The sequence below is a fragment of the Artibeus jamaicensis genome, unplaced genomic scaffold (assembly GCF_021234435.1).
Source record: "Artibeus jamaicensis isolate MK-2021 breed Jamaican fruit bat unplaced genomic scaffold, CSHL_Jam_final contig_581, whole genome shotgun sequence".
NCBI lineage: Eukaryota > Metazoa > Chordata > Mammalia > Chiroptera > Phyllostomidae > Artibeus > Artibeus jamaicensis.
In genome coordinates this window covers 68,414-95,743 of record NW_026521892.1, presented here as the reverse complement: position 1 = coordinate 95,743, position 27,330 = coordinate 68,414, and the positions used below count along the sequence as shown (strand labels likewise).

The following is a 27,330-nucleotide window of genomic DNA, read 5'->3' as shown; positions in this document are numbered from 1 at the left end:
GCTAAACATAAAATTCTGTTTTTTTTTTTTAATGTGGACCCATGATCCATGGGGGTTTAGTGAGACTCAAAGTCCCCAGATTCCACAGTGTTGGTGCAGTGTACATCAGGAAGTAAAATAAATACAGCTGAGTTAGTTTTGTGCATTTTCCATTGTTCTAGTAAGAACAGTTGTATCAGTTATGAAATACAAATTGTGAAATTTCAATGATTCTGTATGAGTTAAATGTTATGTGTGCATTTAAAACTGGTATTGCACAATATAAAGAGTAGTACAATTCATGCTGGTAGTTTAAATTTAAAAATTGTCTTTGAGTGAATAGCAAATTAATACTAATAATAGCATAATATTTAATAGCATGATCAACAATGCTATCAATAGTTAATAGCAAATTAATGTTATTAATTAAAACACCATGACAAGTCAACAGGGATTACAGAAGAAAGGAGATCACTTATATTTTAGTACCTTTAATGGTATTTTTCCCGATTTTTGAACCAGGGACCCTGCACTTTCATGTTGTATTAAGCCTCCCAAAGTACATGACTGGGCCTGCTGCTAAATATGGCAGTGGATGAGACATGTGATATCTGTCCCGGAGCTCACAATATTTCATAGACTGGAAATGCCTACAGGGTTAGAATTTTTCTGCCTGGGTTCAACAATTGGAGCAAAATTGAGTGAAGAGACCAGATTACCTTCCAGGTCTCTCCAATCCCGAGATGTTGCTAACTCTAAACTAAGAGTAGACAGGTGTAGTGGTTTATAAGATGACGCAAGAGGTCTGGAAATGGACAAATCAAACCAGTTTATTCAATTTTGTAACAACTTTGGTGAAGAAGCATCACCAAAACTAAGCTAGTTTAAACTGTCTTATCTTAATCGTGAGTAACTGTTCAGGGAACTAAGAGGAAAAAACGGAGAAAAATAATTTATCTCTAGTGATACATTAACCAACTCCTGGGAGGGGGACCCTAGTTTACACAGTGAGAGTGATCTAACAAAAGTCCAAAGGTGGAGAGGGAACTAACTGGGTGTGCCCCGGAGCAACACTGACTTCCAGTAAACAGGTTCCTTAGTTTGAGTGACAGGCAAAGCATGACCCTTTCACAGTTTTACACATTAGAGATTTTTGAAGACAAAAGTAGACATAATCTGACAAAACACACTTGGCACCACCCACCAATCCTGGACGCCAAATCAGCAAATGCAAGTCCACAGGAAACAAATCAGGCTGAGTAACTGTTTCCTCGCAGCTCACATCCATTACGCTCACTTGACCCCACAGTTTCTCTCTGTCGTTCGCCAAAATGGTCTTGGCCATAACACTTACCTAATTAGGTTAGGGAAGAACGGCCCCGAACCCGGCCTCAGTTAACCCCGCCCCCTCTGGGTTAGGAGTCAGGCTCCGCCCACTTAGAATCACTCCTCCCACCAGGGCGACCAAAATGGCGCCCCCATAATCCCGCCTCTCTGTTCTTGCCTCAGCTAAGTTGTTATCGCGAGATTTTGGCTCCACTATTAGCTGGGTCACGCGGTTGGCTCTGTCCTTTTTCTTCCGCGCAGCTGAAGAGGTAAGCGGTGGTTTCCTCTTGGAGTGCGGAGGTCGGGCGATTGCTTGGGTGCAGACCGCCGTGGTTTGGGTGCAGAGGTGACTACGTAGCTGAGGCTGGTACTGAGCCAGCACAGGTTGGTGCAAGCGGTCTGCTGACATATTTAATGAGTAAGGGAGAGGACAAGTCCACCCAGCCCTGATGCGTGTCGGAGAGGTTGCGCTTCTAACTTTTCTCGAGACACCCGCGTTGCGGGACCTTCGAGCCGATGATGTCAGGCCCTGAGGGTGGAGGGCTTGCGGTTGTTGGCTTCGGATATAGCGTTGGATTGCGACCTACGCATAAAACGATTATAGCCTGGGCGTGATGTAGAGTGTGTTCTGACCAGTACCCACTGGTCTGTAGGTGTTACCAGTACAGGTGTTCTGAGTTATTAAGGGTGAGTTATTTAATGTGAGGTAACATTTAGCCCATTTGCAGTGCCTGGGGTTGGGTGCTTCCTAGAGACAGTCCCCCCAGGGTCGTGTATTAGCGATCAGAGAGGTATTGTTAGCGCTGGTGAAGTGCATTACTTGGCCACGTGGCTTCGCAGAATCTCGAGTAGGAAAAGATATTTAAATCGGAATGCTTTCTGAGTTACGTAAAAAGTGATCTTTTGAGTTAACTACAATGTTATAATATTTTTTTAAAAATTAACCTCAACCACCACTGCCATTTAACCCAATTTGTTGAATTTCGTTTCTGATCATTTCATGACATATTTGATTTTTGCCCTAAAAAACTACAATAAAACGAGAAAATTACACGCGAATACATTGCACATTTTGAAAATGCAGGATCTGTGTGATTAATCGATCTTAATCTATTTCCTCTATTTGAAACATTTTGCTGTTAATTGTGAGATTGCCTTTTATCTGTATTCATTGGTCATTCTCAAGTATAAACACTAAGCAACAAAAATGGAAGAATGTTGAGATCATCTATAAGGGAGGTACTGTTTTAAATTAAGATGTCATCTTTATTTTAAGTTTTGCCCAAACTGTTGTAAAATATTTAAGTAGTTTTTTTAAAGGAAGCCGAAGGGCATCATTGTTGTAGTCTGACAGCCTTTCATTGATGATTGGTAATTCAGAAATTTTACATTAATACCCATAATGGCAAACATAATAAGCCAAGAAAGAGGTTTTATGGTGATTTTGTTCAATAATAGTATGAATGGGAAAAGGCCATAAGTGAAAAGCCTAGACCAGGAATTTTAAAATGGTGTGTTGGATTGAGATAGTAATAACGGTTATTTTTCTTGGTATACTGAAGCCACATTCAACCTTCTGATGTTGTATGTAAAATTCTAGGAGGTCCCATCTGCTTTTGGAAAAGGGTACATTAATAGTTGTAACTGCACATTACTATGGCTAATGATAAAATATTTTAAATGATACCATTTTTTGCTGTCATGTAAAAGTTTGGTATTTTAGGTGGGGATGATAGTATTTTTGTGGAATCTTGTTCCGCTGAATAGCTTTAGAGGCACAACTGAAAGAACCTGTCAGTGAAATTTCTAGATTTTTAGAGTTTGTTCTGAAGGATGTGGTTCCTACATAAAAGTATTAAAGGCCTTGTAAATGATATGTAATGGCATAACTTCTACATCAACTTTTGCATTGCTTGGATATTAGCTGTTTCTGTCGACAATTGTTTAGAAAAACTACATGTATATTATATGTTGTCAGAAATTTGGTGAAAGGAAAGAACAAGTTAATGGTCAAGTTTTAAGATGGACTCGGAATACCTATCAGCAACTGGTTCTCTGGACTACATAACAGCATCGGATTCAGCTATGGAAAATGAAAATCAAAGGTAAGTGCTTTTTCTTTTTTCATCAACAACAACCATCAGATTTTTACTAGAAAACACTAGATTCAAAGGTAACGTTTACCGCATTTGAATTACCAGGAAAATATAAGTCACTGTAGATAGGGAGTGGTGGTAAAGGTAATTTACAAGGATTAGGAAAGAAAAACCTTCTTTACATAGACCTTCAAAGTTTATGTACTTGTATACTTAACAGGGGAACACATTCTCAACCTAGGGAAACCAGAGTATTTTCTCTGGGCTAACTTGGTATCTCAGCTTGACTAAATCACCCTAATTTTATAACAAGAAAAGGGATATCAGTATGGACTCTTAACGTTTAGCTTAGTCTGATTATTGTACTTTATCTAGAATGCTGGCTTAGGTGTTTGATGGAGATGTCTCCTTACCTCATCCACTAACCTTACTCGTATATCAAATCAGTATTTCTAGTATAGTCACATCAAATATATTAGGCATCTTATGTTTTATTTAGAGGAGGCTTTGTTTTCATGAAAGGAACCTCTAGCAGTGAACAAGACTGCCTGTGTGGGGCTTGTATTTCTCTCAGAAGATGATTTGGTAAGTGCTATGGCATTTTGAGCCATTTTAGGTTAGAGTGACCAGGTCAGAACTAGTTGGCTAGTATGGAGCTCATCGTTGATCCTCAGCATGTTTTTCTGTTTTGGTCTGTGGAACAAATACATTACTGGTAATAGGCATTCAGTTACATAAACAGGGAAACAATTAATTCCCCCCCCCTTTTTTTTCTAGTGATAACTCTTCCTCTGGTAGCAGCTTATTTAAAACTCAGTGTGTTCCTTGCTCACCTAAACGGAGGCAAAGAAATCCTGTTAGAAAATGTGTTAGTTCACTTGAAAGTGTTCAAGCAAGAGATTCGTCCAGTGACTCATCTTTCGAACCAAGACCACTGACTTTGAAAGCTATTTTTGAAAGATCCAAGAAAAAAAAACGTAAAAAGAGGAAATACAAGCCAATAGGAAGACCAAGGGAAAGACCAGAAGGAAGGAAAATCACAAGGTCACGCATAAATAAGAAACAATTTAAAGATAACAGACCCCAGTTCCCAGTTTTAGAATCAGAGAATGGAAGAAAACCATTACCTTGGAGAAAAATTTTAACATTTGAGGTGAGTCAGTATATGTGGGTACCATAGCTAAAGTGCCTGAAATGGTTTGTTGGTCACTTAGAATTTAGCTGTACCTGACTCAGTTAAAAACCACTCAGTCTTTCAGCTCATACTCCTCTTGGGTTACTGGGTGAAATCTTCACTGGTATATTCAGTGACTATATACCTGTTTTTGAAGTGCTCCGAGGCTACTTATATAAAATCCCTTGATTTCATCCTATTGGGTTTTTAACATCATCCCTAAAACTCAAAAAGATACTCCCAATTGTAGCCTAGATCAAACCCACAATTCCTTTCATGTTCAGTGACTTCAGTAGATTTCATCTCTTAGAGATTGAGTATTCTATTTTTGACATGATTGCCTGGTAAAGTGTCCAGTACTATACACTCTGAGGTATTTGAGTTAACTTTCTAAAATTGATTATGCTATTACAATTATCCTAATTTTTCCACCTTTGTCCCCTCCTCCACTCAGTACCACTCTCCCTCTAGCAATCCCCATATCATTGTTCATGTCTTTGGCTACTACATTTTGTATATTGTACTTCTTTTCCCCTCACCTTCATCCATTCCCCTATAGTTGCCTCTTATCCGGCAACCATTAAAATGCTTGTCTTGTTTGCTTAGTTTTTTTTCCTTTTAGATTCAATTGTTGATATTATTCATTGCCATTTTACTGTTCATGGTTTTGATCTTATTTTTCTTAAAACAAGTTCCTTTAATATTTCATATAATAATGGTTGGGAGATGATTGAACTCTTCCTTTAGTTTTTCCTGTCTGGGAAGGTCTTTACCCCTCAATTCCAAATGATAGCTTTGCTTAGTAGAGCAGTCTTGGTTGTAGGCCACTCCTTTTCCTGACTTCGGATATTTCTCGCCAGTCACTTCTAGCATGCGAAGTTTCTTTTGAGAAATCAACTGGCAATTACCCATAACTGCTTTTTCACTGATTTTAAGATTCTTTAACTGTTGGCATTTTAATTCTGATGTGTCTCGAAGTTGTCCTCTTTGTGTCATCTTGTTTGGGACTCTATGCTTCTTGGACTTATATTACTTATTTCCTTCCCCAAATTAGGGGTTTTCTTTCATTTTTTTAAAAAGATTTCAAATTTCCTGCTCTTTCACTTCTTTTGGCACCTCTATGATGTGAATGTCGGACCTCTTGAAGTTGTCCCAGGGGCTGCTTATACTTGTTATTTGGGATTCTTCTACCCTTCTTGTTCTGATAGTTTTTTTTTTCTTTATAATCCAGATCATTGATTCAATTCTCAGCCTGTTTACCTGTAAATTTTTCCTCATTTCAATTATTGTATCCTTTGTTGTTGACTGGATCTTTTTTATGCAGAGGTCCTCAGTAAGTTCCTTGAGCATACTTACAACCAGTGTTTTGAACTCTGCATCTGATAGATTGCTTATACATTTTGTTTCATTATTTTTTGGAGTTTTGATCTGTTCTTCATTTGAGCCATATTTCTTTGTCTCATTTGGGCAGCTTCGTTGTGTTTGTTTCTATGTATTAGGTAGAATTGCTATGACTCCCTGTCTTGGTAGCCTAATGGCCTACATGGCCTAATGTAGGTGTCCTATAGCATCCAGTAGCACAGCCCCCCTATCACCAAGCTTGGTACTTGAATTGTGCCCTTCATGTGGGCTTAGTACACCCTCCCCTTATAGTTAAGTGAGATTGGAATATAGTTGGTAGGTTAAGGGGAGGGATTTACGCAGGCCAGTCAGCTGCAAGGACTGGCTATGACCCATGCCCATCAACCTCTGTCCTCTATGGAGCATCAGCTGTGCAGGGGCAGGGAGGTGGTGCTACATTGTAATCTGTAGCTGTCCACTAAGTACACAGGCTCTGGTTTCCCAGGTGGTGTAGGCCAGGGTCAGCTTCCACCTGTTTTGCCCAGGGCCATACAGCATGAGGTATAAAGCAATCTGAGATGGCTGCTACTTATGCTGTGCTTGGAGATTTCTAGGAGAAGCCAATCTGTGAATATAGGCTGGCTCTGGTAGTGCTGGGCCACTTGGCAAGAGGTGCGAAGGAGGTCCTGGGGGCTCAACAAGGCTGTCTGTTGCTACTTTGAGAGGATTTAGGAAGATGGGAAGCATAAGCCCAAATCAGCCAGTCCTGAAAGAGTCATGGTAACAGCTTGGGTGGGCCCCTCAGTTGGGTGAAACCAGCTTTGGGATCTCTAGGATGGGGCAGGCAGTATTAGCCAGATTGAGGGAGTCTCAGATACGGCACCCACCTGCTAGCTCTGGCTCTGTGGGAGGGTTCACAAAAGGTACAGTGGCCTGTGCCTGCCTCTCTGTGTGGGAGGAAACTGTCCCCCAGCTTTTGCCTGGATGCCAGACACTTCGATTCCTCCCTGTCTGCCACTGCTGCCTTTTAATCTGCTCCCCTGGTGCTGGAGCTCGAGAGAGAGTAAATCTAAGTCCCCTGTAATATGTAGTCAAGAACTACAGATTACAGTTCTTGAAGAGGAACTGCTTGGGATTCCAGCAGTGTCTTCCAACCTAGTCCCCACTTGTTTTTGCAGCCAGAAGTTAGAGGGGATTAATATTCCTGGCACTGGAACCCTGGGCTGGGTACCTGGTGTGAGGCTGGGACTCCTCACTCCTGAGATATCCCTCCCAAATTTTTATCCACTGCACAGGGATGTGTAGGACCATCCCAGCCCGTTGCACATCTGCGCTCCGCCTACCAGTCTGGGTGGAGGTGGTTTAATTCAGTGGTTGTCAGACTTCCATTCAACTTGATTTCTGACAGTTCTGAATAATGGTCGTTCTATAGTTGTAATTTTGATGTGTGAGGAGGTGAGCCATGTTCACCTATGTGGCCATCCTGACTGGAAATCTATATTGAGTTAATGTTTGCAGTTAGTATTTAATATTTAATTCCTTGATTTAGAATCTGATTTGAGGGGACTAATACTAGTTAATCTGTGTTTTAAGGTGATTATAATAAACTTCATAACTTAATGCCTCCAAAACACAAGATTTGTGCTTGGTTTTCTACCAAATTCAGTAACTTTGATAACTTACTAGGTAGTAGTGACTTTTTTTTTTTACAACCAGCATTTGGTGTTTATTACATGTGAGCTGCATGTGGCAAAGTAGTTAAATCAGGTACACAAAGAGTTCTTGGTAAGGAGATCCTTGCCAGTTTGGAACATAAGGACCTGCTGAGAGATGGAGGAAATTTTTATTTTGTGAGGCCATGGCTTAATAATTTTTCTGATATATAGCAAGCAGTGGCAAGAGGATTTTTCAACTACCTTGAAAAACTGAAGTATGAATACCACCTCAAGGAATCCTTGAAACAGATGAATGTTGGTGAAGATCTAGAAAAAGATGACCTTGATAGTCGTAGATATAAATACTTGGATGATGATGGATCTCTCTCTCCTATTGAAGACCCAGTGTAAGTTAACCATGTCAAATTTTGGTTATAGTTTAACAAATTTAATGTTTCTAAATTTTAATGTTAATTTATCCATATGCAGTTGATTTGCGCTGGGAGCAAATACACAGTAGGCCATCTGGGTTACTGCCGTTGAGCTATGATCTTGGCCTGTGAGAGCGAATTTTGGGTGTTAGACATGGCAGTGTAATTTTTCTCCTTGACTGGTACTGCTCAGCTGTATGTCATGACCATGTAATACTGACTGGGTTTTAGAAGATTTAGTCATCTGAGTGATGATATATTTAATGTTGCAGGGGAGAGGATGAAGCTGAAACAAACCTTGAACATGATGAATGTGATATCAAATTGGTGGTAAGTGACACTTTTACCCTGTTTCATTTTTTGGAGGGCAGAAGTTGATACAGGAGTAACTTATCCAGTAGGTATTGTCTCAGAGTCTGTATTTAATTTTTGAGAGGCTTCAATATATTTGGTGTTGAGAATAAAAAAATAGTATTTGGGGGATAGTTGAGTGTGACATGGACTTTTCATTACTAAGTTTTATATGCGGACATTGAATGAGAATAAAAGCAGGATTGAATTTTTAACATCTAGACATAGTCCCGGTTGAAATCACCTGGTAGAGTTCAGTTTTGTGTGATTGCTAAAGGGATAAAGTTTTAGTTACTGCTTAATGTTGGCATCTTTTATGCAGGAGAATAGTTACTTCATAATAAGTTCTGACTTACCAGAGAAGATGAATGCGTATTTAGAACAAGAATATACTGGAGAAGCTGCTTTGTCTAAAAAGAGAGTATCAAAGTGCAAAAACATTGGACAGAAGACAGAACAGCCTGAAATGGAGATAGGAATATGAACATAAAGGTAAAGAGACTAGAGAAAAAGAAACTTCACAGAAAGTAAAAAATGATGTATGTATGCCACTAAGGGGAAAATAAAAAGGTCTTGTAAACAAGTTTGTAAAGTAAACTGCTAAAGAATAAGTAATTATTAGAAAACATTTTAAAAGTGAATGATGTATGTACAGAAAATTGAGGTTTTCCTAGCAGAAATAATCTCTTGCAAAATAATAAGTGTCCTATTGTTTTTGCCAATACTTTTTTTAATTTCAGGACAAGAGAGCCTAAAGTTATCATTTGAGCGTTGAATCAAAGTAGAGAGATTATAGACCTAAAAAAAGGTCTTAATAATCAATAAATGACAACCTGTTATCTTTCCTTCCTATTCCTGAAATTCCCTATTTTATTCAGAAAAAAGTGACCTTCAGTGTCATGTTCAGTTCTGATAAGAACTTAATTCTCTCTTAACAGCCTAGAATGTTTTCACTTCCATCATCTTTTGTCACCACTGTATATTACCAGATATGCTGCTATATAAACCACATTTTACAATAGCACTTGTGTTTGTTTTTGCTTAATTTGTGGGCAAAGACTACATACAGGTGCAGAAATAAATCCTCTTTTGCAACCCAGAACTCATTGTTTGGTATGAGTTTTGATACATATAAGAAGGAACATAATACCTAAAACAGATTAAAGTGATGGGTCATTGATTTAAAAAAAGTTTCCAGGGCTGTAGATTGGATAATTAAAGAGCATAGGAAGTAAGGGAAACCTCAACTATACTGATTTAGTATTCCAGTTTTAATGATAATGAAACAAAAATGGCTTTTTTTGTTTGTTTGTTTGTTAGGGCTTTATGTTGAAAACACAGTTTTTGGACTTAAAGGTATGTTTATTCATTAGATGAATTTTTGGATCAGACTTGTTGAAATGTAGCACATTGTCAGATAATCTAAACCTTCATAGGAAGTTTCATCATTGAGAAACTTTTTGCCAGCTTTCCAGTTCTGTTTGATTTCAGAAAATGAATCTTAAAGAACACTAATAGTGACACTGTGCCAGCTTCACTTAACTTACAGGAAAGGGTCCCCAAACTGTCAGTTGGACTATAGCAATAATCAGAATTTTGCATATTTCTACTTTATGCCTGTAACATTTTTAATTAATGCAGGTCTAAAATGGGGTTGGTTCAATACTGCAATATTAGCAATGACTATACAGGACACAACATTTTTTAAGTTTTGATGGTATAAAGTTCTCAAATGGTAAAAACATAAATATAGCCACATCAATATTTTTTCTGTATTTTTATACCTAATATCAAGTAGCTTAAGGAGATACTTTATATAGATACTCAATTTTGAGGCAAAAATTCAGTAAAATTTTTTTTGCTGTGTAATCTGGGAATTTCATAGGTAAAACATTGCAATATTAAAGTTCATGAAAATCAAGGATATTTTTCTTTTGGATTATGGATTATTTGTAATAGCTACTTGGCATTTTGCACCTTTTTTTGGTCAGTGTATACTCTTCTAAACTACATTATTGAAATCCTTATGTGATTGTTTATGGTATGGTTTCCTGAAACTTAATAGTTAAATTTAATTTGTGAATGGGAAGATGTTTGACTATTTTTATACAGTTTTGAGCTTGAAATGACTTGAGCATGTCAGTTCTAGTAATTGTCTTCCTGTAAAGTCTTAAGATTTGCCACATCTTTTAAAATGTGTAAATGATGGTTGAGGTCTATCCCGATGGGGCTTTTTCCGTAGACCTGCATCGTTGGAAACGCCTCATAGAGTAATATGTTGCTTCCTTTATTCACAGAACTATGTGTTAGATCTGTGGGAAGGAACTACAAGACATAGCTGCTAAAATTATGAAAGATCCTAACAACTTACTTTTTTTATCTTAGGTTTTTTGTATATTTCGAAGATCTGTACTATTCTAGGTAGTGATAACTTAGGTAAGTTTTTGGTGACAATGTAAACTTTGGGTACCACTGCAGTTCAAATGATGAATGTAACTGTTCAACTGCTGAGTGATACAGACGTGAACTAAAATGTAATTCTGATAGCTGAATATAACTGTGTAGTTTTAGTTTTTAATCACACACTTGTCAAACTTTTATTTGGTGTTTTATTTGTAGGACTGATATGATACGAAGTTACTCATGTTTACAGGTAAGTGGAATGTATAATTTCTATTTATTAAGGACTTAAAATTGTGAGAAAATGCAAATTGTGAGTAGAGTAAGTCCTTACTTAACACTGTCAATAGGTTCTGCTACTTAAAGCCAATATAAGGAAGGCAGTTTGACCACAGGCTAATTGATGTAAACAAGCTAAGTTTCTATGGCGTCTCAACTTGGTAACACAACATTGAACAGAAGGGTGTTATTCAAGGACCTCTGTGCAGCATTCCATTACTGTGGCGACTAACAGTGGTTTAGGTATAAAGCAGAATTGTTAGAATCTTGGTGAAAATATTTGCTGTAATTGTATTTATATGCAGAATTGGAAAAAATGAAGAGACTGCATGTCTAGGGTTACCAAATAAAAATGTCCCCTTTTTGTACTCAGTTCCATATTGTTCAGCCTAATAACATGTAGACTTGGATATGTTAAAGATAGCAGAGGAATTCCTTCTAGTAAGAACAGTGTGAACAACTGTGATCTTTATTTTTAGTGCACAGAGACGTGATAAAGATAATGGTGACTAGGTTTATAATTTACACACAGAAATGTGGTTCCCACACTGAAATGAGGATTAGGAATTGGGGCATTTTCCACAATTAGATTTAGAGGTGTTTGTAATAGTTTGGTCACAATTGCACTGCATGGTATCTGCATTTAGCAGTTTATTCCTGCTGGGTGTTCAAAGGACAGTGCGACATAAATTCGGTATCTGGCATCGTTGGTTTTCTTGGCTTTGTGCATGTTAAACCTGGTATTTTTACTGATACAGTATTCCTATAGTTTCTTCTGTTCAGTTACACATAACTTCAATAGGAACTAATGCTTCTCTTTTTCTAGGGTGCCTGAAACTGAGAAACCAGGCAGATCCATCTACTTTGACCCTGTGTAAGGATTTTGATTTTGGTTTGTTAATTCTTGCAGCATCTTTCCTTCATTAACAGCATGTGTTGGCAGAAACTTCTATACAGATGTAGAAGCCTTTTGCATAGTGTATGTATAAGATTGAGAGACACTCTTATGAAGCCTCATTCTAGATGAAAATGGGCACTGTCTTTGTACATGTGTCCAGAAATTGTTAATGTGGCTACATTGAGACACAGGTTTTGCTTCCATCACAGTAACTTTATTGCAGTGGTGACAATGAGACCTGTAACATTTTCTGCTAGGCTCAGTGAGTAAAAACTGGATGTAATAAGTTTTCAGTATATCTTACATCACCTGCTAAAATAACCATGTACTTTTTACTATTTAACTTCTAGGGCCCTAAAGTAAACTGCTTGAGGAAATTGGACTCCAACAATTATAGGTAAGATTTTAATTTCCTTCACATTCCCTCCTAGTTTGTAAGAGACATAAACTCCCTTTATTAAATTTAAGCATTAAGGTCTTTGGCATTTATTTAATGCTTAATAGTAGCCTGCCGGTCCTTGTGGTTTGTTGTTTAAAAAAAGGCTACCATGTTTCCACTGATGTTGTGATGATGGGGAAAATGTTCAACTGCTCTGAATGGGCTGAATGAAAATAGCCATCTGAACATCCATCTGCATCAGATCTATGCCATATTTTAAAACTTTAAAGCTCTAAGGTAGAAGTTCCCTGAAACATGCTAATTTCCAAACAGCTGCCTTTGCAGTTAAAGATCAGAACTCCTTTCATAAGAATTCGGTTGTGAATGGAAATAGATTAATCAAGCCTTAATTTTAAAGTGTATTTCTTGCCAATAACTTAAGTTTAAATGAACTGGATTGAAATACACTCTAGTTAGGAACTGGTTTTCAGAAGAGTTTGGATCCCAGTCAACCCCATTTCAAAAAATTTAGCCCAGCATGAACTTAAAATTTTTTTCTCCAGGTGGGAAGGTTTTGAAGTATGTCCATATGCAAGTGGAGATCAAAGATCAACTAAAAGAATTATGGCAAGTTACTCATCTTTTTAACTTACATACCAAATTATTTGTCAGAGTGTAATGGTCATTACCAAGGCTTTTAGAATGCAGTTTCTCATTTGCCGTGGACATGACCACAAAACATTTTCCCACTAGGTTTTTTTCTGCTATATTGCTAGCATTCAGCCTATTGGGAACATTTTATTAACCCTTACTTATTTTCATTATAGGACAGTGCTGCCCTAGGCAAATAAAACACAAGCTGTATGTGCTTTTGTAATAGCCATTGGTTATCAGTGAGATTTTATAACAGCTGAGATTTCTGGAGTTTTCCAGATGACCTTTGTCTAGCTAATCCTTCTAGGGTGCTTAGTGATCAAATAGTTTGTCATCACAGGACCATCTCTATTCCTGTTACAGGACCAACTGTCATGGCAAGTGACTGGATTGAGCCAAAAAAGGTATGCATGTTAGAAAAAGATAATTTATAGGTCATTTCAAAGAGAGCTTATGTGACCAAAACCAGGAGCTCTTTACGCTGTGACCTAAGATTGAAGTTCTCCATAGGATGTAATAGACACTTAATAGTGCTATGTTTTCTTGTGGAGATACAAAATCAAGCTACTCATCAATGATTGCTGATGTGGGAATAAATGTTCCCCAAGTTTTTAACCACTGTCTACTCTTTTCTTTTTTAGGAAGTAAGACTCAGACTCGAGAAACCAAGGACTCAGAACATGTGAAATTCCTTAAATAAAAATTTATTAACTTTAAATAAATAAAAACTCTTTACACTCTTTGTACAAAGTCAGCATGTATTTTTGGCTCGAAGTTTCTCTAGTGTTTTCTGCAGAGGGAATAAAAGTAAAATTTAGCTGTTTGAGTTGTGGTGTACCTTTGCCGTGAAAAATCACTGCCAACTGCTCACCTTATGAAATTCTTTTGCCCTTGCTCTGTTTTGGGCATAAGCATCTTGCTTTGCTTTTTCTTCCTGTTGCTGTTTTACTTCAGGTAACTGATTGTATAATCTGTAAGACATTTATATGGAATTAAAGACAAATACTTCAGAAATGTGAATTATCATCCATACATATATGCACACACATATACCTTAAAGCCCTTTGCTGCATGAGGGCTTGTGCAGACTTTCTGTTCTCAGGAAGTGACACTCTAACTTTGTTCACACCCTTTAGGTGACTCACAGATGAACCTGAATAGAGAGTAATTTGCTGAGCAAACAAGATTCCCTTTCTGAAAATGCATACAAATGTGTTGGGAACAACATACCTGTAGGATTCCCCTTGATTACTTGGCTTCCAGAATTTTTAGAGACTTGTCTTTTTTTCCTTATTTCTCTCTGTCTCTGGCAGGATCTCTCTATAAATGATTTTTTCCTTTTTATAAATGCTTCTTGTAAGCTTTCTGGTGCAGGTGTAAACTTTGGAAGGGTTTCTGTTAAAAAACAAGCTGTTTCACCTCATTGGACTTCATAAGCCAGCAACAAGGTTGGTGACTTAACTTGAGTAGGGGATTCCCACTAGCCCTTGGGTGCTGAAGGCATACCTGAAGACGGTGCAGTTGGCTTCTCCACAGAAGGCTCTGATACAGTTGGATAACTTGAATTTTCTATTTCTGGTACAAGAGGCAGAAATTCACTCACCTAATTCCAAGAGTCATAGATGAAAATATGAAAGATGAAAGTATTACTACTTTTCACCTCAATGTACAGCAAAAGTTCTAAGACAATACAGCGAGAACCTGATCCAGCAGCTTCAGGAATGATTTTTTTTTGGCAAGGGGAGTCTTCAATAAAACTTAAAGTGCTTTATTTGACCATCAGCACTACGCAGTTGCCAGCCCTCCACCCAAGGCTACTTTCCCATCTTAACCCTAGACAAAAGCTTTTGGTTTTTCTTCACCTCATTACCTGTGAATTATCTTAGAGGTGAAGTCCATTCTGATTTGGCAATAGGACACATAATCAAGACTTGCATATAATCAAAGTCATTAACCGGGATGCCTCATTACCTGTGAATTATCTTAGAGGTGACGTCCATTCTAATTTGGCAATAGGACACATAATCAAGACTTGCATATAATCAAAGTCATTAACCGGGAGCATTTACTAAGTTAATAAAATTATGTGCCAGTCAATAGACCTCAAAACATTTTCAAAATAAACTTCTAAAGCAGTGGCATTTAACTGTATATCTCTACCTTGGGTCTGGATTCCCTTAACTATGTGCTGGAGCACTGTACTGCCTCTGATTACTTTGGAACCAAATAGCTTTCATTGGGAAAAGGAAGGCAATTTTTTTCAAGTCTGAATGAAATCTATAGCATCAGGAATGTATGTGGAAGTAGCATTTAAAATCTTGCTCCCTGGCATGTGGGACCACTGCTAGCTCAAATTACATGTATGTATATTTTGGCAAATCACATACTAAAACATTGAGGGGTTGAGATGCTTTTCCATTTCCTGTCAGCTGTCACTTTCTGCTGTAAGCACATTAAGCCTCTCCTGTTCACTTTGTATATAGTTCACTGCACTTGTACTAGACCAAAATATGGGGGAGGAAATTAGTTTGCAAATAATTTATAACAGAAATAACATGGAGAAATACAAGTGAAAAGCGAGTATCCCTTTCTGCTTCCCAATTCTCAGCTATGGGTTTACTGTATAAGAGGTATACTTATATTGAGAGGTATACTTATTTACCTGTAAGCTTTCTCCCTCATTCTTTTCTTCTAGGGTTAGGTTTGCAAAATCCATTTCAGCAATACTGACATCACTGGTGCTTACTAACGTAAGTTCTGGTTCTTCCATTATACCATGGCCAGACTCTGTCTCCTGTAAAATTAAAAAGTAAACCGTGTCAAAAAAGAATAGCCTTGGCCCTGCTGTTGCGGCTTAGTGGACTGAATGCTGGCCTGTGAACCAAAGGGTTGCTGGTTCAATCTTCCAGTCTGGCCACAGGCTTGGGTTGCAGGCCAGGTCCCCAGTAGGGAGTGTGCAAGAGAGAACCACACATTGATGTTTCTTTCCCTCTTCTCCCACCCTTCTCTGTCTAAAAATAGAATGTTAAGACATGCAAAAACCAAAACTAAAGTAGCCTTAAACATTCAAAGATGTGAAAATGTATGTTATGGGGGAAGAACAGAACATGGCAGTGCACCTCCACTTTTAGAAATACTGGGGAGGACTTGTGCCAGGTGAAGTTATGTGATCACTATTGGAAAATATGTTCTGTAAGGATTACAGACAGAGGATTGCAGGGCTAGGCAGCTACATGGAGGTTAACGTGGCGGGGGGGGGGCAGGGCGAGCGACGGCGGGGGACTATGGAGAACCAGAGGGTGTAGCCTATCTAAAGGGCTGCAGCCAAATGTAGACCACTGCTGCCAGACTAATTTTTTAAGGGAAATACTGTCTTTTAAACATTGAACAAAAATTTACTAAAACATCCAAAAGCCAAATCTGTCTGTGATCTACATGTTGCCCTTATTTTCTGTTTCTATTATAACACACTTATGTGTGGAAGGACAAGACTGTATTCAGGTAATGAATTGAAACTGAACTGGGGAGCTGTGGCACACTGGTATATCCCAAGAATATGTGAATGCAATAGCTGACCATTGAGTCAGGGGCACTGACCTCCTTTCCTTTAGATCGTCAAATAAAAAAAATGACAATAGCCATCCACTGTGAATGAATCAAAATCATACATTTTGGGGGGGGTTACGTCAACAAAAAATATATTTTTGGGTGTGCTGGCAGAATTTCAGTAACTAGGGTGTGTGTGCCATGAGAGAAAAAGGGCTGAAAATAGCTGGACTAACTCAACGCAGGGCAGCGAGGTGGAACACTGCCGGTGCTGAGGCACAGGCTGGCCACCATTCCTCAGGGGAGCTGACAAGGGACATGAAAATAGGGAGGAAAATCTTTTGTAAAATTCAGAGATCTCCAAATTAGACATTTCTGATGATTATGAGACTATTTTGGTTAAGTTTATTGATTAACAAGTAGCTTTCTTGTTTCTCTTGGATTTGTTTCAGAAGTCCTCCTGGATCTGGATTTTTATACTCGCTGCTTATTTTTGTTGTTGTTTTGGGGTATTATTTTGTCCTCCTTTTCTACCTCTGAATTGAAAATATTTCCTATATTTTAATAAGTTTATTCTTGCTGGTTTGGAAACTACATTTTATTTACTCTTAAGTAGTTACTCTTAAGTTCATAACATGCACACTAAACTATATATGTGTGTAGATGTGTTTTTGACCAGTAATCTTGAAATAAAAACAGAAATACTAGTTTTAAAAAGTTTTTCTGGAAAACCAGTCTAAATGCTATTTATACAATACAGATTCCACTCACCCAGACTGGAATAGAGTTCTGTAGTGAAAATGATCCAGAATTGAAAAAGACCTCTGAATGTGATGGTTGAGATAGGTTTGGGATGATTTGTGGAGTTTCTGCTTTAGTTGAGTTATCAAAATATTTTTCATTCTGAACAGTTAAAGAATACGGTAACTGAACTGAAGTCCCCATTTCTACCATTCTTACACATAATTGTGAGTCAATTTCTTGTACATGTGGATTTACACGTAAAACTCCACACATTTCGTTTTTATCCTCTTCAGTGAATCCTTGACTTTGTGACACTTTATCAATCTCTCTTCGTGATAATTCTTCAAACTCCAATCTTTCTTTTCTGCCTTCTAACTGGTCGTTCAATGAGCACTCACTGTAAGTAGAACCAAATGGAGTGATATGTTGTAAGTTTAACTGATGAAATTCATTAGCCTCAGCAGATGAACTGAAGACTGAACTTTGCAAATTTCCTGCAGAGAGCTGGAAATGAACATTTTTTCCTTTACTTTGTAATAGGTCAGTTGGTTCAGAGGAGTAGTTCTGGTTTTCCATGTCTTGGGAAGAATCTCTTGCTTCAATGCCAAAAATACTTGGTAGATCAGCATGTTGGCTCCCTTCTTGTGAAGAAAATTCTGGCAGAAGCTGTTGAAAGGATTGTTCAGATCCTGCAATAAGAAGTTTAAGATATCAGGGACTTCCAGCCAAGATGGAGGTGTAGGTGGAAACACTGTACCTCCTCGCACAACCAAGTTTATGAACAACAAATATTTAAAAACCAGGATGCAACCAAAACAGAGAAAATTAAACTGTACCAAAGTCTGACAACGAACCATTCATTCAGACCGGTAAGAGGGGTGGAGTCGGGGGGGTTGCATAAGAAAAAGCAGCGGGACCTACCCAGGCGCACAAGCGGTGGTTGGCAGATCCCAGGCATGGGGTGGCAACAGGCAGACCCAGTGAGGTGGAAGGTGGTTCGCTGACCACGGTCACACATTCACACGCAGATGAACCAGGTGAAAAAACGAACAGTGAGACCGCACAATGCAGGGCCCAGTGCCAGGAAATAAAGCCTAAAAGCACCAATTGGAAAAACTTTTGGGGGTCGAGGTGCCAGGAGAGGCTCCCAGGCTCACAGACAGTTCATTGGAGAGACCCACAGGGTCCTGGAGGGTGCACAGGCCCATACACCCAGTAACCAGCACCAGAAGGGCCCAATTTGCTGGTGGGAAGCAGCAGAGGGGACCAAAATCCAAGAGAGAGTGGAACAAAGGCCATTGCCCCTCTCTGATCCTGCCCCCGCATACAGTGTCACCCCGCCCTGGTGAACACCTAAGGCTCCGCACCTCATACCAAGCAGGCGCAAACAGACCAAAACATTATGGCTCAAGAAGAAGAAAAGCTCAAAGCTCCAGAGCCAGTATTTCTAAGCGACCAAGAGATAGCCAACCTATCAGATGCACAGTTCAAAACATTGGTGACCAGGATGCTCACAGAACTGGTTGATTTTAGTCACAAATTAGAGGAACATATGAAGGCTTTACTAAGTGAAATGAAGCAAAATGCGCAGGGAACCAATAGTGATGGGAAGGAAACTGGGACTCAAATCAAGGGAGTGGACCAGAAGGAAGAAAAAAATGACCAAACAGAAAAATATGAAGAAACAAGAATTCAAAAAAAATGAGGAGAGGCTTAGGAACCTCCAGGACATCCTCGAACGTTTCAACAGCTGAATTATAGGGATACCAGAAGGGGAAGAGGAAGAGCAACAAGTGGAGAACTTATTTGAACAAAAAATCAAGAACTTCCCCAATCTGGCAAAGGAAATAGACTTCCAGGAAGCTCAGAGTCCCAAAGAAGGTGGACCCAAGGAGGAACACACCAAGGCACATCATCATTACAGTAGCCAAGATTAAAATGAAGGAGAGAATCCTAGAAGCAGCAAGAGATAAGGGGACAGTCACCTACAAAGGACTTCCCATCAGACTGTCAGCGGATTTCTCAAAAGAGACCTTACAGACAAGAAGGGGCTGGAAAGAAGTATTCCAAGTCATGAAATCCAAAGACCTACATCCAAGATTGCTCTATCCAGCAAAGCTTTCTTTTACTGGAATGGAGGGGCAGATAAAGTGCTTCTCAGATAAGAACAAGTTCAAGGAGTTCATCATCACCAAGCCCATATTCTATGAAATGTTAAAGGGACTTATCTAAGAAAAAGAAGATAATATGAACAGTGAAAGGACAGCAAAGTCACAGGTATTAACAACCATACCTAAAGCAAAAGCAAACTAAGCGAACAGCTAGATCAGGAGCAGAACCATAGAAATGGAGATCACATGGAGGGTTAGCAACAGGGGAGTGGGAGGAGGAAAAGTGTGGAGAAGGTACAGAGAATAAATAGCATAGATGGTAGATAGAAAATAGACAAGTGGGAAGGCAAGAATAGTATGGGAAATATAGAATCTAAAGAACTTGTGACACATGGACATGAACTAAAGAGGGGACATGGGGGGAGTGGGTGTGCAGGGTGGAGGGGAATGAAGGGGGGAAATGGGACAACTGTAATGGCATAATCGATAAAACATATTTATAAAAAAAGAAGTTTAAGATATCAGTTAATCATTACGTTATAAAACTTGTATACAGATATAGTCCCTAATATTTTGAGTAAATTGCACAGGTTAGTTCCTATAATTTTAGGAAAGCTGATATAAACATGAACAGAAAGCGAAAGGACGGACACAGCTATTTTCAAATAACTACTGCTCACGTATGTATTATCTCCTATTCTAATATTATTTAATGAAAACTATGGTTATTAGACACTATGACATTTTCCCTTGTAATAAAACCAAACGCTGATTTTGTTACAACAACCGAAGGACTTCGGTTAAAATGTGCAAGTGTATTTTGTGTTGTGTGTGTATATTTATGTATATATAAAATTTATACAAAAAGTTTTAGAAGGATACTTAAACTATTGACTCTAAGGGCTTAGGTAAGGAAGTTGAGCAAGAGGCAGCACGTTTTTATTTTATCAAGTTCATTACTGTGAAAATTGCAAAGTGAGCATACATTATTACCTCTGTTATTTAAACGGAATCACAAAGAAACAGAACTTATAACACTGGAAGCAAAGGTGGTGAGGGCAGAAATGTAGACAAACCAGAAACTGCTAAGCACAATTTCTAAGAAAAATGAATATAAACAATCAAGAAAAAAGTATTGGGCTTTAACTTTTTCTAACGTAAGCATACATACCCTCAATAATTTTTTCTATGCCAAAACTTTCAGCTGCAGTATGAGGCAAATTAGGGCCAGGCTGCTGATTCGGGATTATGTTGAGAGGAGAATGCAGGCTGGTCCTCCTCAGTGCTGTAAAAGAAACCGTGCTTTTGGAGGATATAGTTGCACCATGGCTTTCACATGAAGCATCTGAGCTCTGATGGAAAACAATGGGGAAATGCTGAAATGTTGATTGTGTGTTACAGGTTGAGTTAATAATCATGTTCCTTTGATATTACTCTTCTTTGATTGCCACTTCACTATCACACTAATGATTGGCTTATTCAATCTACTTCCTCCATTTCAATTATGAAAAAGACTTTTTTAAAGAGAGTCTTTAGAAAACAAATTACAAATTAAACAGACTGAGTTTAGAACACAATTCGAGCATGAGCAGCAACTATGTATGACAGCTGGGATACCAGGATGAGGAAGTTGGAAGACCCAGGTTTGCATCTTAGATCCTCTACTGGATAAGACACTTTTTAAACACTGCAAAATTATATTTACCTGAACTGCTTAAGGCTGAATTCCATCAAAGTAAATAAGCAAGCATAAAAATATTCTCAAGCCTTTTATGTGTCATACTCAGTAGCTGGAAATAAGGCTGATACAACAAAAATTCTAATGCAGCTGTTTTCAATCTTGGTTCCATGTTAGAATCACATGGGGAGCTTTAAAAAAAATCCTGATATCTGAGCATTCCTAGAGTCTCATTTAATGGGTCTAGGGTGCAGCTGGGGCACTGGAATTTGCAAAAAGCTTTCCACGTGATTCTGCTTGGCTAACCGTTCTGCTTGGTTAACCAAGATTAACCATCATAACAGAAGAAAACTGGACAAACTGTTCTTGGAAATTCAGTGACGTGAAGCATGTACTTTAACACACCTGGTAAAAGTCTCTGCTCTCTTGAGAAATCCCAGACGACAATGACGACAAATCAAAATCTGGCTGTGGTTCTAAGGGTTTAAACAGCTGATTATGCAAGTTTGGAAAAACGTATTTCAATTCTGGAAAGTCAAGGTCAACTGTTGGAATTTTGAGGAAAAAAAAAGATGTATTTTTAAAAATAAATCCTAGAAAAATAGTGCTAAAAACATATTCATAAAAGCTTATTTTTAGGTAAATCCCATTCAACCAAATTCCTTCCATTTTTTTTCATTACTAGCTGATGTTTTCAAATTAGGTTGTATCACTACTTATAGTGTACCCCAAAATGGGGACACTCTCAAAACCTTTGACAAATGTCTCCATTTCTACCAAACCCAAAGTTTTATGAAGTTAATTTGGAGTAAGTGGCCACTGTGATCACTGCTTTGCTGTAAGCTTTGTTATTCTTATTAGCTAAGGCTCACATCAGGGCAATGATTAAACAAAGTGTTACTACGGAGTGTTACTATGGCCCAGACATTGTACTTTACATACATTATCTCATCTAACACCCAAGATCCCTCGTTTATAAAAGATCAAAGAGAATCTTGCCCATGGTCCCACAGCTAGTAAACTGGTCAAACTAGGAGTTGAGTCCACATCTAATTTCTGAGTTCTTGTTTTCAATAGTGGTGCTGCCTGCATGCTGCTGTAGCTTACTCTGCAAGGGTAGAGGACTATCTGCTGAACTCTTCTCTGTGTCTTCTGTGAGTCACTACCTGGCTCACAGCATGGTAGACTACAGTGAATCTACCAAGGGCTGTCCCCACTGAAGGCCCTCAGTGTCTTCCATGGCATAACTGCAGTAGCAGGCCATAAAGACATGGAGCTCAAATAATCACTACTTCAAACTAAAAGGGATGAAATGTAAAAAGTTAAGTTTATATGAAAGTATTGGTTCAAAATAGTTTTACCCCGCAAGTCTGTTTTTTCAGTCATCAAACTTGCTTCATTTACGTTCTTGTCTATCATGCACTGAATGTGCGCTTGGCCAGATGTAAATTTTTCTGCTGTAGGCAACAGAGGTTTATGAACATCCCAAGAGTCCTGCTTTGGATAAATAACTTGTGATGGAGGAAATGTAGGTCTTAAAATAACTGTTTCTTCTTTGCCAGTGGTAGGTTCTTGTTCCCCATGGTCCACATGCTCTGGAAATGACTCTATAAATTGAGATTAATGAAAATATTTAATGGCTGGGTCCTTCCTTAGAGACAAATTTTGGCGAAAGGCATAGCAATATATACACATAAGGGATCAGTGCAACCAAGAAATTTGCTCGGATAGCTTCCCACTGAATGGGAAATGGGATGTTAGTGGACACTTCTCAAAGTACTGTAGGAGATTCATAGCGCATCCTCAAGGGTCTGCAAATTTGCGATTTCCAATCATGTTTAGAATATCATACTGTTCAATATTCTATCAGGCAGGAAAACTTTACTTTTGCGATTTAAAGAAACAATCCCTCTCAGCACAATGTGAAAAGCAATGTTTCCTTTCACCCCTATATTGCAACTAAACCGACACTGGTCTTTCCACTTATTTACAGACATTCTGACATTATTACCTGGGTCTGTAAAGCTCAAATCTGTGTTTTCATTACTTAAGCTCCCGGTAGAAACAGTTACTGAAGAGAATGGCTCCAGATAAATCTCTTGTGTTTCAGCCTAAAAAATAAGGAAAACATTAGAGCACAATGTAGAAAAAATACCTAGAAAGAAAAACTATCACCAACATCAGCAGTTATCAAGTCTGAGCTCAGATCAAGTGTAGAAACCTTCATAATTATATAGGTCAGTAGTAAAATCTTTTCATCATTGCTCAGAGCTGATCAGCCTTTTCATACACACACATCCCTGCCCCCCCGAATCTCATTCAGCAAGTCCTCAGTCATCCAGTGTCACCTTCTCTCTCTTTCTCTCTCTCTCTCTCTCTCTCTCACACACACACACACACACACACACACACACACACACAGAAAATTTTAAACAACTTTATCCTTTTGCTTCTCAGAACTATAGAGATCATGCATCAGAGAGACTGGAGGGTCTTCTGATGCTCAGATTTGGCTATTTTCATCACTGATCCACTTTACTAAAAGCAGATCTCAGAAAACACACTTTAATATTTCACAGTTTCTGTGAACTAAACAAAAGATAATATAGAGCCAAGCAGCTCTAACAGTGTAGTGCCCACCAAGACATGACTAACCTGATTATCTGGCTTCACAGCTGGACTCACATATGTATCTTCTTTCTCCACAGCGTAACTTAATACTGCATGATTCTCAACCTCTGCCTCTGTGACCTCAACTAAAATGGGGAGGGGAGAATTCGGATTATGACAAGTAAAATTCTTAGCACCAGAGGGCATCATTTCCTGCTTTTCTACATTTTCTTTCATATTTTGCTTCACAGTGTAGCTTCATTTTTAGACCAAAAAACCAAACAACCAAACAAAAAAAACCCATTTGTTTTATTATTCAAACATTTACTAGTCAGCACATTTTTTTCCCCTGGAAAACTGTAGTTGTCATTGTTATTCTATGAATAAAACTCTTGAAAAAAGGCAATGTGATGGGGAATACTTTTGTAATCATTTTAAGAAGCAAAAAAATTTGATCATAAGTACGGCATGATCTCAAAGGTAAGAAAAACTTATACAAAAAAGACAAGAAAGGAAAATATTATCGTGCAATCAGTGATTGCTTATGAATGGTGGGACATGGTAGAATTTCACATCTTTGAAACTTTCAGTACTTACTAAAATCATACTGAGCACGAATTGCTTTTACTATGAATTATCTTTTTTCAATATACTTGACATACTAAAATACATGTTAAGTTATATTTTCTGTCTCACTCTTAAATAATTCAGGTATTCTGAGCTAATTTGTCTCTCACTCTCAACAGCCAATATTTGTGAGGAAGCCGGCCAAGGCATACGGTTGTCTGTAGCTCTGAAACAGATTAAAATGAAAACTGCTACACCAAATATAAACTAAGACTTTCTGTCATTATCACTATGATATTATTAAAAGAGATCATGCCATTAAAAGTACGTTTCATGTTGTGACTGGTGTGGTTCAGTGGGTTGGGTATCATCCCACACAACCAAGTGGTCCCTCGTTAAATTCCTAGCCAGGGCCCGAGCATGGGTTGTGGGTTCAGTCCCCAGTTGGGGGTGTGAGAGAGGCAACCAATCATGTTCTCTCCCTCTTTCTCCTTCCCTTCCCCTTTATCTAAAAATAAATAAGTAAATCTTTTTTTAAAAAAGTATGTTTCTTAAATGTTTGTGTAGAAATGTTTTCTAAAAGGTAACCCAGGATACACAAACACACACGTTTGTGTGTAGATATATTATTTGTAAAATATCTATATTATAGACAATGAAGTCGAGAAACGAAGCTAGTATAACAGCATTGATATATGCAATTTAATTTTAAATAAAATTTTTAGTCTAGTTCTTCAAAAATATCTTACTGTGATAATAACTGATTGAACCATTAAACTGTTATTTGGTTGCTTCTATACACACTAGAATTTCAAGGAAAGGAAATAAGAGATGAAGAATTTTATAGTTAAATTTTTATTTTATCATTTGAAAAGCTAGTTGGGGGATTAGAAGTTAATCTGGGGTTTTTTAATTCATACCTCACAATTATATACTGTTCTCTATAACATAACAAGAAGATTGATTTGAATCCTCCAGAGGAGAGATGAGTGAACAAGACTAGCATTTTGAGTAGGGGTAAGAAGAAGGAAAAGTAAAAAATGGAGAAAGGAACAAGGTCAGTTACAGACACTGAAGAATTCAATAAACAGGTCCCTGAAAGCAGCTGGAAGAGAAATAACTGTCATTGGTTTGGAAGTGGTTCACCGGGAGCAGGGACCCATCGGGAGATTCCTAAAAAAGGGAAGCAACATCATGACAGCACTGCCTTAAACCAGGGGTGTCCACCCTCTTGGCGTCTCTGGGCCACAATGGAAGAAGAAGAGTTGTCTTGGGCCACATATGAAGTACACAAACACTAATGAAAACTAATGTGCAAAAATAAGGTCTGTGCCTAATTTTTGTGACATCTGCCACCACGGATAAGCAAAAAAGCCCTCGTATCATAACCTTAATTATGCAGTGGCCCTTTTGATAATTTTTCAAAATCATCAAGTAGGTCCCAAGTTTGTGATCACTAATATAGAAAATGTACACATCTAAGTAATAAAACTAAGCAATGTTTTAAGTAAATTTACGATTTTGTGTGTAGCCACGTTCAGAGCCGCCCTGGGCCAAATGCGGCTGCAGGCTGTGGGTCGGACACCCCTGCCTTAAGCAGTCGTCCTCCCACGCTATGAGGAAGGCAACATTTCTTGTTTTCTTTCAGAAGCAAACCATCATTTCGTGCCTTCCTGCAAAAGCAAGGGGTACAAGCAAGAGCTTGAAGTCAGTGATACCACCTAAAGAGCTATTAAGAAAGAAAGGTGAGATGAAGAGGATCTGAATAAAGTGGTGGTGGGGGGGTTGAAGAAATAACAAAACCAGGAGACCCTCCCTTGTAAGACAGAAACAACACAAATCTGGAGATGATTCTGAGAAGAAGAAAAGCAGCCCGAGAGCCAGGGGATGACCTGGCTGTATCAGCTAGACCCTGGTGTTCTTCTGTTACACACTAACTTCACAGAACACCAGTACCAGACAAGGCCATTCTGTGACCATGATGGATCAGGACAAACATCAGACTACCCACACTCCTCTCCGAATATTAACAAAATCATGAATATAGTCCAGACCACAAAAATGACCGGTGTGGCTCACTGGGTAGGGCATTGTCCAGCAAAGCAAAATGTCACCAGTTTGATTCCTGGTCAGGGTACACACCTGGGATGCAGGTTCAATCCCTGGTTGGGACAAGTGCAGGAAGCAACCGACTGATGTTTCTCTCCCTCCCCCCTTCCCTCCCCCTATCTGTAAAAATAAATAAATAAAATCCTTACCCCCCCCCCCCCAAAAAAGACCACCCATCTCCTTATTCTGGCTAATATGGGTGACTGCCAATGCTTTACCAGTTACAGCTTTAATTAGCCTCACTCCATTATTCCTACCCTCTAAGTAAGAACTTTAAGTACCCCCCAAAAGAATACCCCTGCCTGCTCCCTGATAATATCCAATACTAATAAACAAAGCCCCCTTTCCTTGAATTCTCCTCAAAATCACCTAATAGAAGCCCAAATCTTAGAGTAAGTTCTTTTTTATCTTACTGATTTTAGAAAGAAAGGAGAAAGATAAAGGAACATCAATTTGTTGTTCTACATACTTATGTATTTGTTGGTTGATTTTTATACGTGCCCTTACTAGGGATCAAATCCCCAACCTTGGTGTACTGGGAGGACACTCTAACAACTGAGCTACCTGGCCAGAGCCCAGAGAGTTCTTTCTAATACCCTCTTATTGAGATACCTCATTGCTCCGCTGTGGTGGCCTTCTAACTGACTGCAACCAGTCAAAACCCCCAGCTTTGTTCATCTACAGGTGTGTTCCTGATAGTCTTCGGCAAGAGGGCATCAAGGAGTAGAATAAAAAGGAAATAGAAGTGTTCTTTAGCTAAGTCTAGAATAATAATAATATAACAATTTTATTTTATGTATCAAAAACTGTAATTCACTGGAAATTATATTTTTTGTAGTTATTCAATCTTCACTTTTTATAAAAAGTTGCTAAAGTCAATCTGTGTATAAATTCTCAGAGAAAATAGGTCTCTCTCATCTCTAAGTCTATTAAACTATAAATATCTCTAAGATAATCACTCAAGTGTATGTGGCAGCTCAAAACAAAAAGAAATCTGGTTAG

General features: G+C 38.4%; 2 protein-coding genes and 10 non-coding genes across 23 annotated transcripts in view; 9 read left to right on the top strand and 3 right to left on the bottom strand.

The window, feature by feature from the left end:
* Nucleotides 1-1,500: 1,500 nt before the first annotated feature.
* Nucleotides 1,501-13,717, top strand: TAF1D (TATA-box binding protein associated factor, RNA polymerase I subunit D). Of its 6 annotated transcripts, none has more exons than XM_037152072.2 (13): nt 1,501-1,574; nt 3,284-3,410; nt 4,179-4,554; nt 7,803-7,978; nt 8,275-8,332; nt 8,676-8,845; nt 9,674-9,709; nt 10,739-10,789; nt 10,973-11,006; nt 11,859-11,906; nt 12,281-12,327; nt 13,327-13,367; nt 13,605-13,717. In XM_037152072.2, the coding sequence occupies exons 2-6, from the start codon at nt 3,328-3,330 to the stop codon at nt 8,835-8,837; spliced, it is 855 nt and encodes a 284-aa protein (XP_037007967.2). In that variant the 5' UTR covers nt 1,501-1,574; nt 3,284-3,327; the 3' UTR covers nt 8,838-8,845; nt 9,674-9,709; nt 10,739-10,789; nt 10,973-11,006; nt 11,859-11,906; nt 12,281-12,327; nt 13,327-13,367; nt 13,605-13,717. The 6 variants fall into 6 exon arrangements, with proteins under 6 accessions (XP_037007967.2, XP_037007966.2, XP_037007968.2 ...); XM_037152071.2 differs by lacking the exon at nt 1,501-1,574 and adding an exon at nt 1,581-1,689; XM_037152073.2 differs by lacking the exons at nt 1,501-1,574; nt 9,674-9,709 and adding an exon at nt 1,581-1,689.
* LOC119054224 (small nucleolar RNA SNORA40) lies at nt 9,374-9,499 on the top strand. The gene has a single exon (XR_005083473.1). It is a non-coding gene; the product is annotated as a small nucleolar RNA SNORA40 (small nucleolar RNA).
* On the top strand, nt 10,562-10,691 carry LOC119054221 (small nucleolar RNA SNORA18). Its single transcript, XR_005083470.2, has one exon. It is a non-coding gene; the product is annotated as a small nucleolar RNA SNORA18 (small nucleolar RNA).
* Nucleotides 10,831-10,902, top strand: LOC119054225 (small nucleolar RNA SNORD5). Its single transcript, XR_005083474.1, has one exon. It is a non-coding gene; the product is annotated as a small nucleolar RNA SNORD5 (small nucleolar RNA).
* Nucleotides 11,655-11,792, top strand: LOC119054226 (small nucleolar RNA SNORA8). The gene has a single exon (XR_005083475.1). It is a non-coding gene; the product is annotated as a small nucleolar RNA SNORA8 (small nucleolar RNA).
* On the top strand, nt 12,043-12,179 carry LOC119054228 (small nucleolar RNA SNORA1). The gene has a single exon (XR_005083477.2). It is a non-coding gene; the product is annotated as a small nucleolar RNA SNORA1 (small nucleolar RNA).
* LOC119054220 (small nucleolar RNA Z40) lies at nt 12,489-12,560 on the top strand. The gene has a single exon (XR_005083469.1). It is a non-coding gene; the product is annotated as a small nucleolar RNA Z40 (small nucleolar RNA).
* On the top strand, nt 12,989-13,108 carry LOC119054229 (small nucleolar RNA SNORA32). The gene has a single exon (XR_005083478.1). It is a non-coding gene; the product is annotated as a small nucleolar RNA SNORA32 (small nucleolar RNA).
* On the top strand, nt 13,396-13,522 carry LOC119054227 (small nucleolar RNA SNORA25). Its single transcript, XR_005083476.2, has one exon. It is a non-coding gene; the product is annotated as a small nucleolar RNA SNORA25 (small nucleolar RNA).
* Nucleotides 13,647-27,330, bottom strand: part of CEP295 (centrosomal protein 295) — a 46,786-nt gene continuing 33,102 nt past the window's right edge. For 5 of the 7 annotated variants that reach the window (XM_037152064.2, XM_037152066.2, XM_053670360.1 and 2 more), the window contains 12 exons: nt 23,698-23,798; nt 23,054-23,153; nt 22,404-22,649; nt 21,448-21,587; nt 20,536-20,716; nt 17,281-17,942; nt 15,626-15,757; nt 14,470-14,566; nt 14,194-14,358; nt 14,017-14,116; nt 13,835-13,934; nt 13,647-13,753 (listed from right to left, as the gene is read on the bottom strand). In XM_037152064.2, coding sequence (XP_037007959.2) covers nt 13,715-13,753; nt 13,835-13,934; nt 14,017-14,116; nt 14,194-14,358; nt 14,470-14,566; nt 15,626-15,757; nt 17,281-17,942; nt 20,536-20,716; nt 21,448-21,587; nt 22,404-22,649; nt 23,054-23,153; nt 23,698-23,798 — 2,063 coding nt within the window. In that variant the 3' untranslated portion in view covers nt 13,647-13,714. Of the gene's footprint in view, nt 13,754-13,834; nt 13,935-14,016; nt 14,117-14,193; nt 14,359-14,469; nt 14,567-15,625; nt 15,758-17,280; nt 17,943-20,535; nt 20,717-21,447; nt 21,588-22,403; nt 22,650-23,053; nt 23,154-23,697; nt 23,799-27,330 lie in introns of those variants that run through there. The other 2 variants (XM_037152068.2, XM_053670361.1) reach the window with 2 other exon arrangements.
* LOC119054222 (small nucleolar RNA U2-30) lies at nt 23,240-23,309 on the bottom strand. The gene has a single exon (XR_005083471.1). It is a non-coding gene; the product is annotated as a small nucleolar RNA U2-30 (small nucleolar RNA).
* Nucleotides 23,494-23,573, bottom strand: LOC119054223 (small nucleolar RNA U2-19). Its single transcript, XR_005083472.1, has one exon. It is a non-coding gene; the product is annotated as a small nucleolar RNA U2-19 (small nucleolar RNA).

Coding starts and splice junctions, on each gene's coding strand:
- TAF1D (XM_037152072.2), top strand. CDS start 3,328: ATGGACTCGGAATACCTATCAGCAACTGGTTCTCTGGACTACATAACA. Junction 3,411..4,178: donor ATGGAAAATGAAAATCAAAG/GTAAGTGCTTTT, acceptor TTTTTTTTCTAG/TGATAACTCTTCCTCTGGTA. Junction 4,555..7,802: donor GAAAAATTTTAACATTTGAG/GTGAGTCAGTAT, acceptor TCTGATATATAG/CAAGCAGTGGCAAGAGGATT.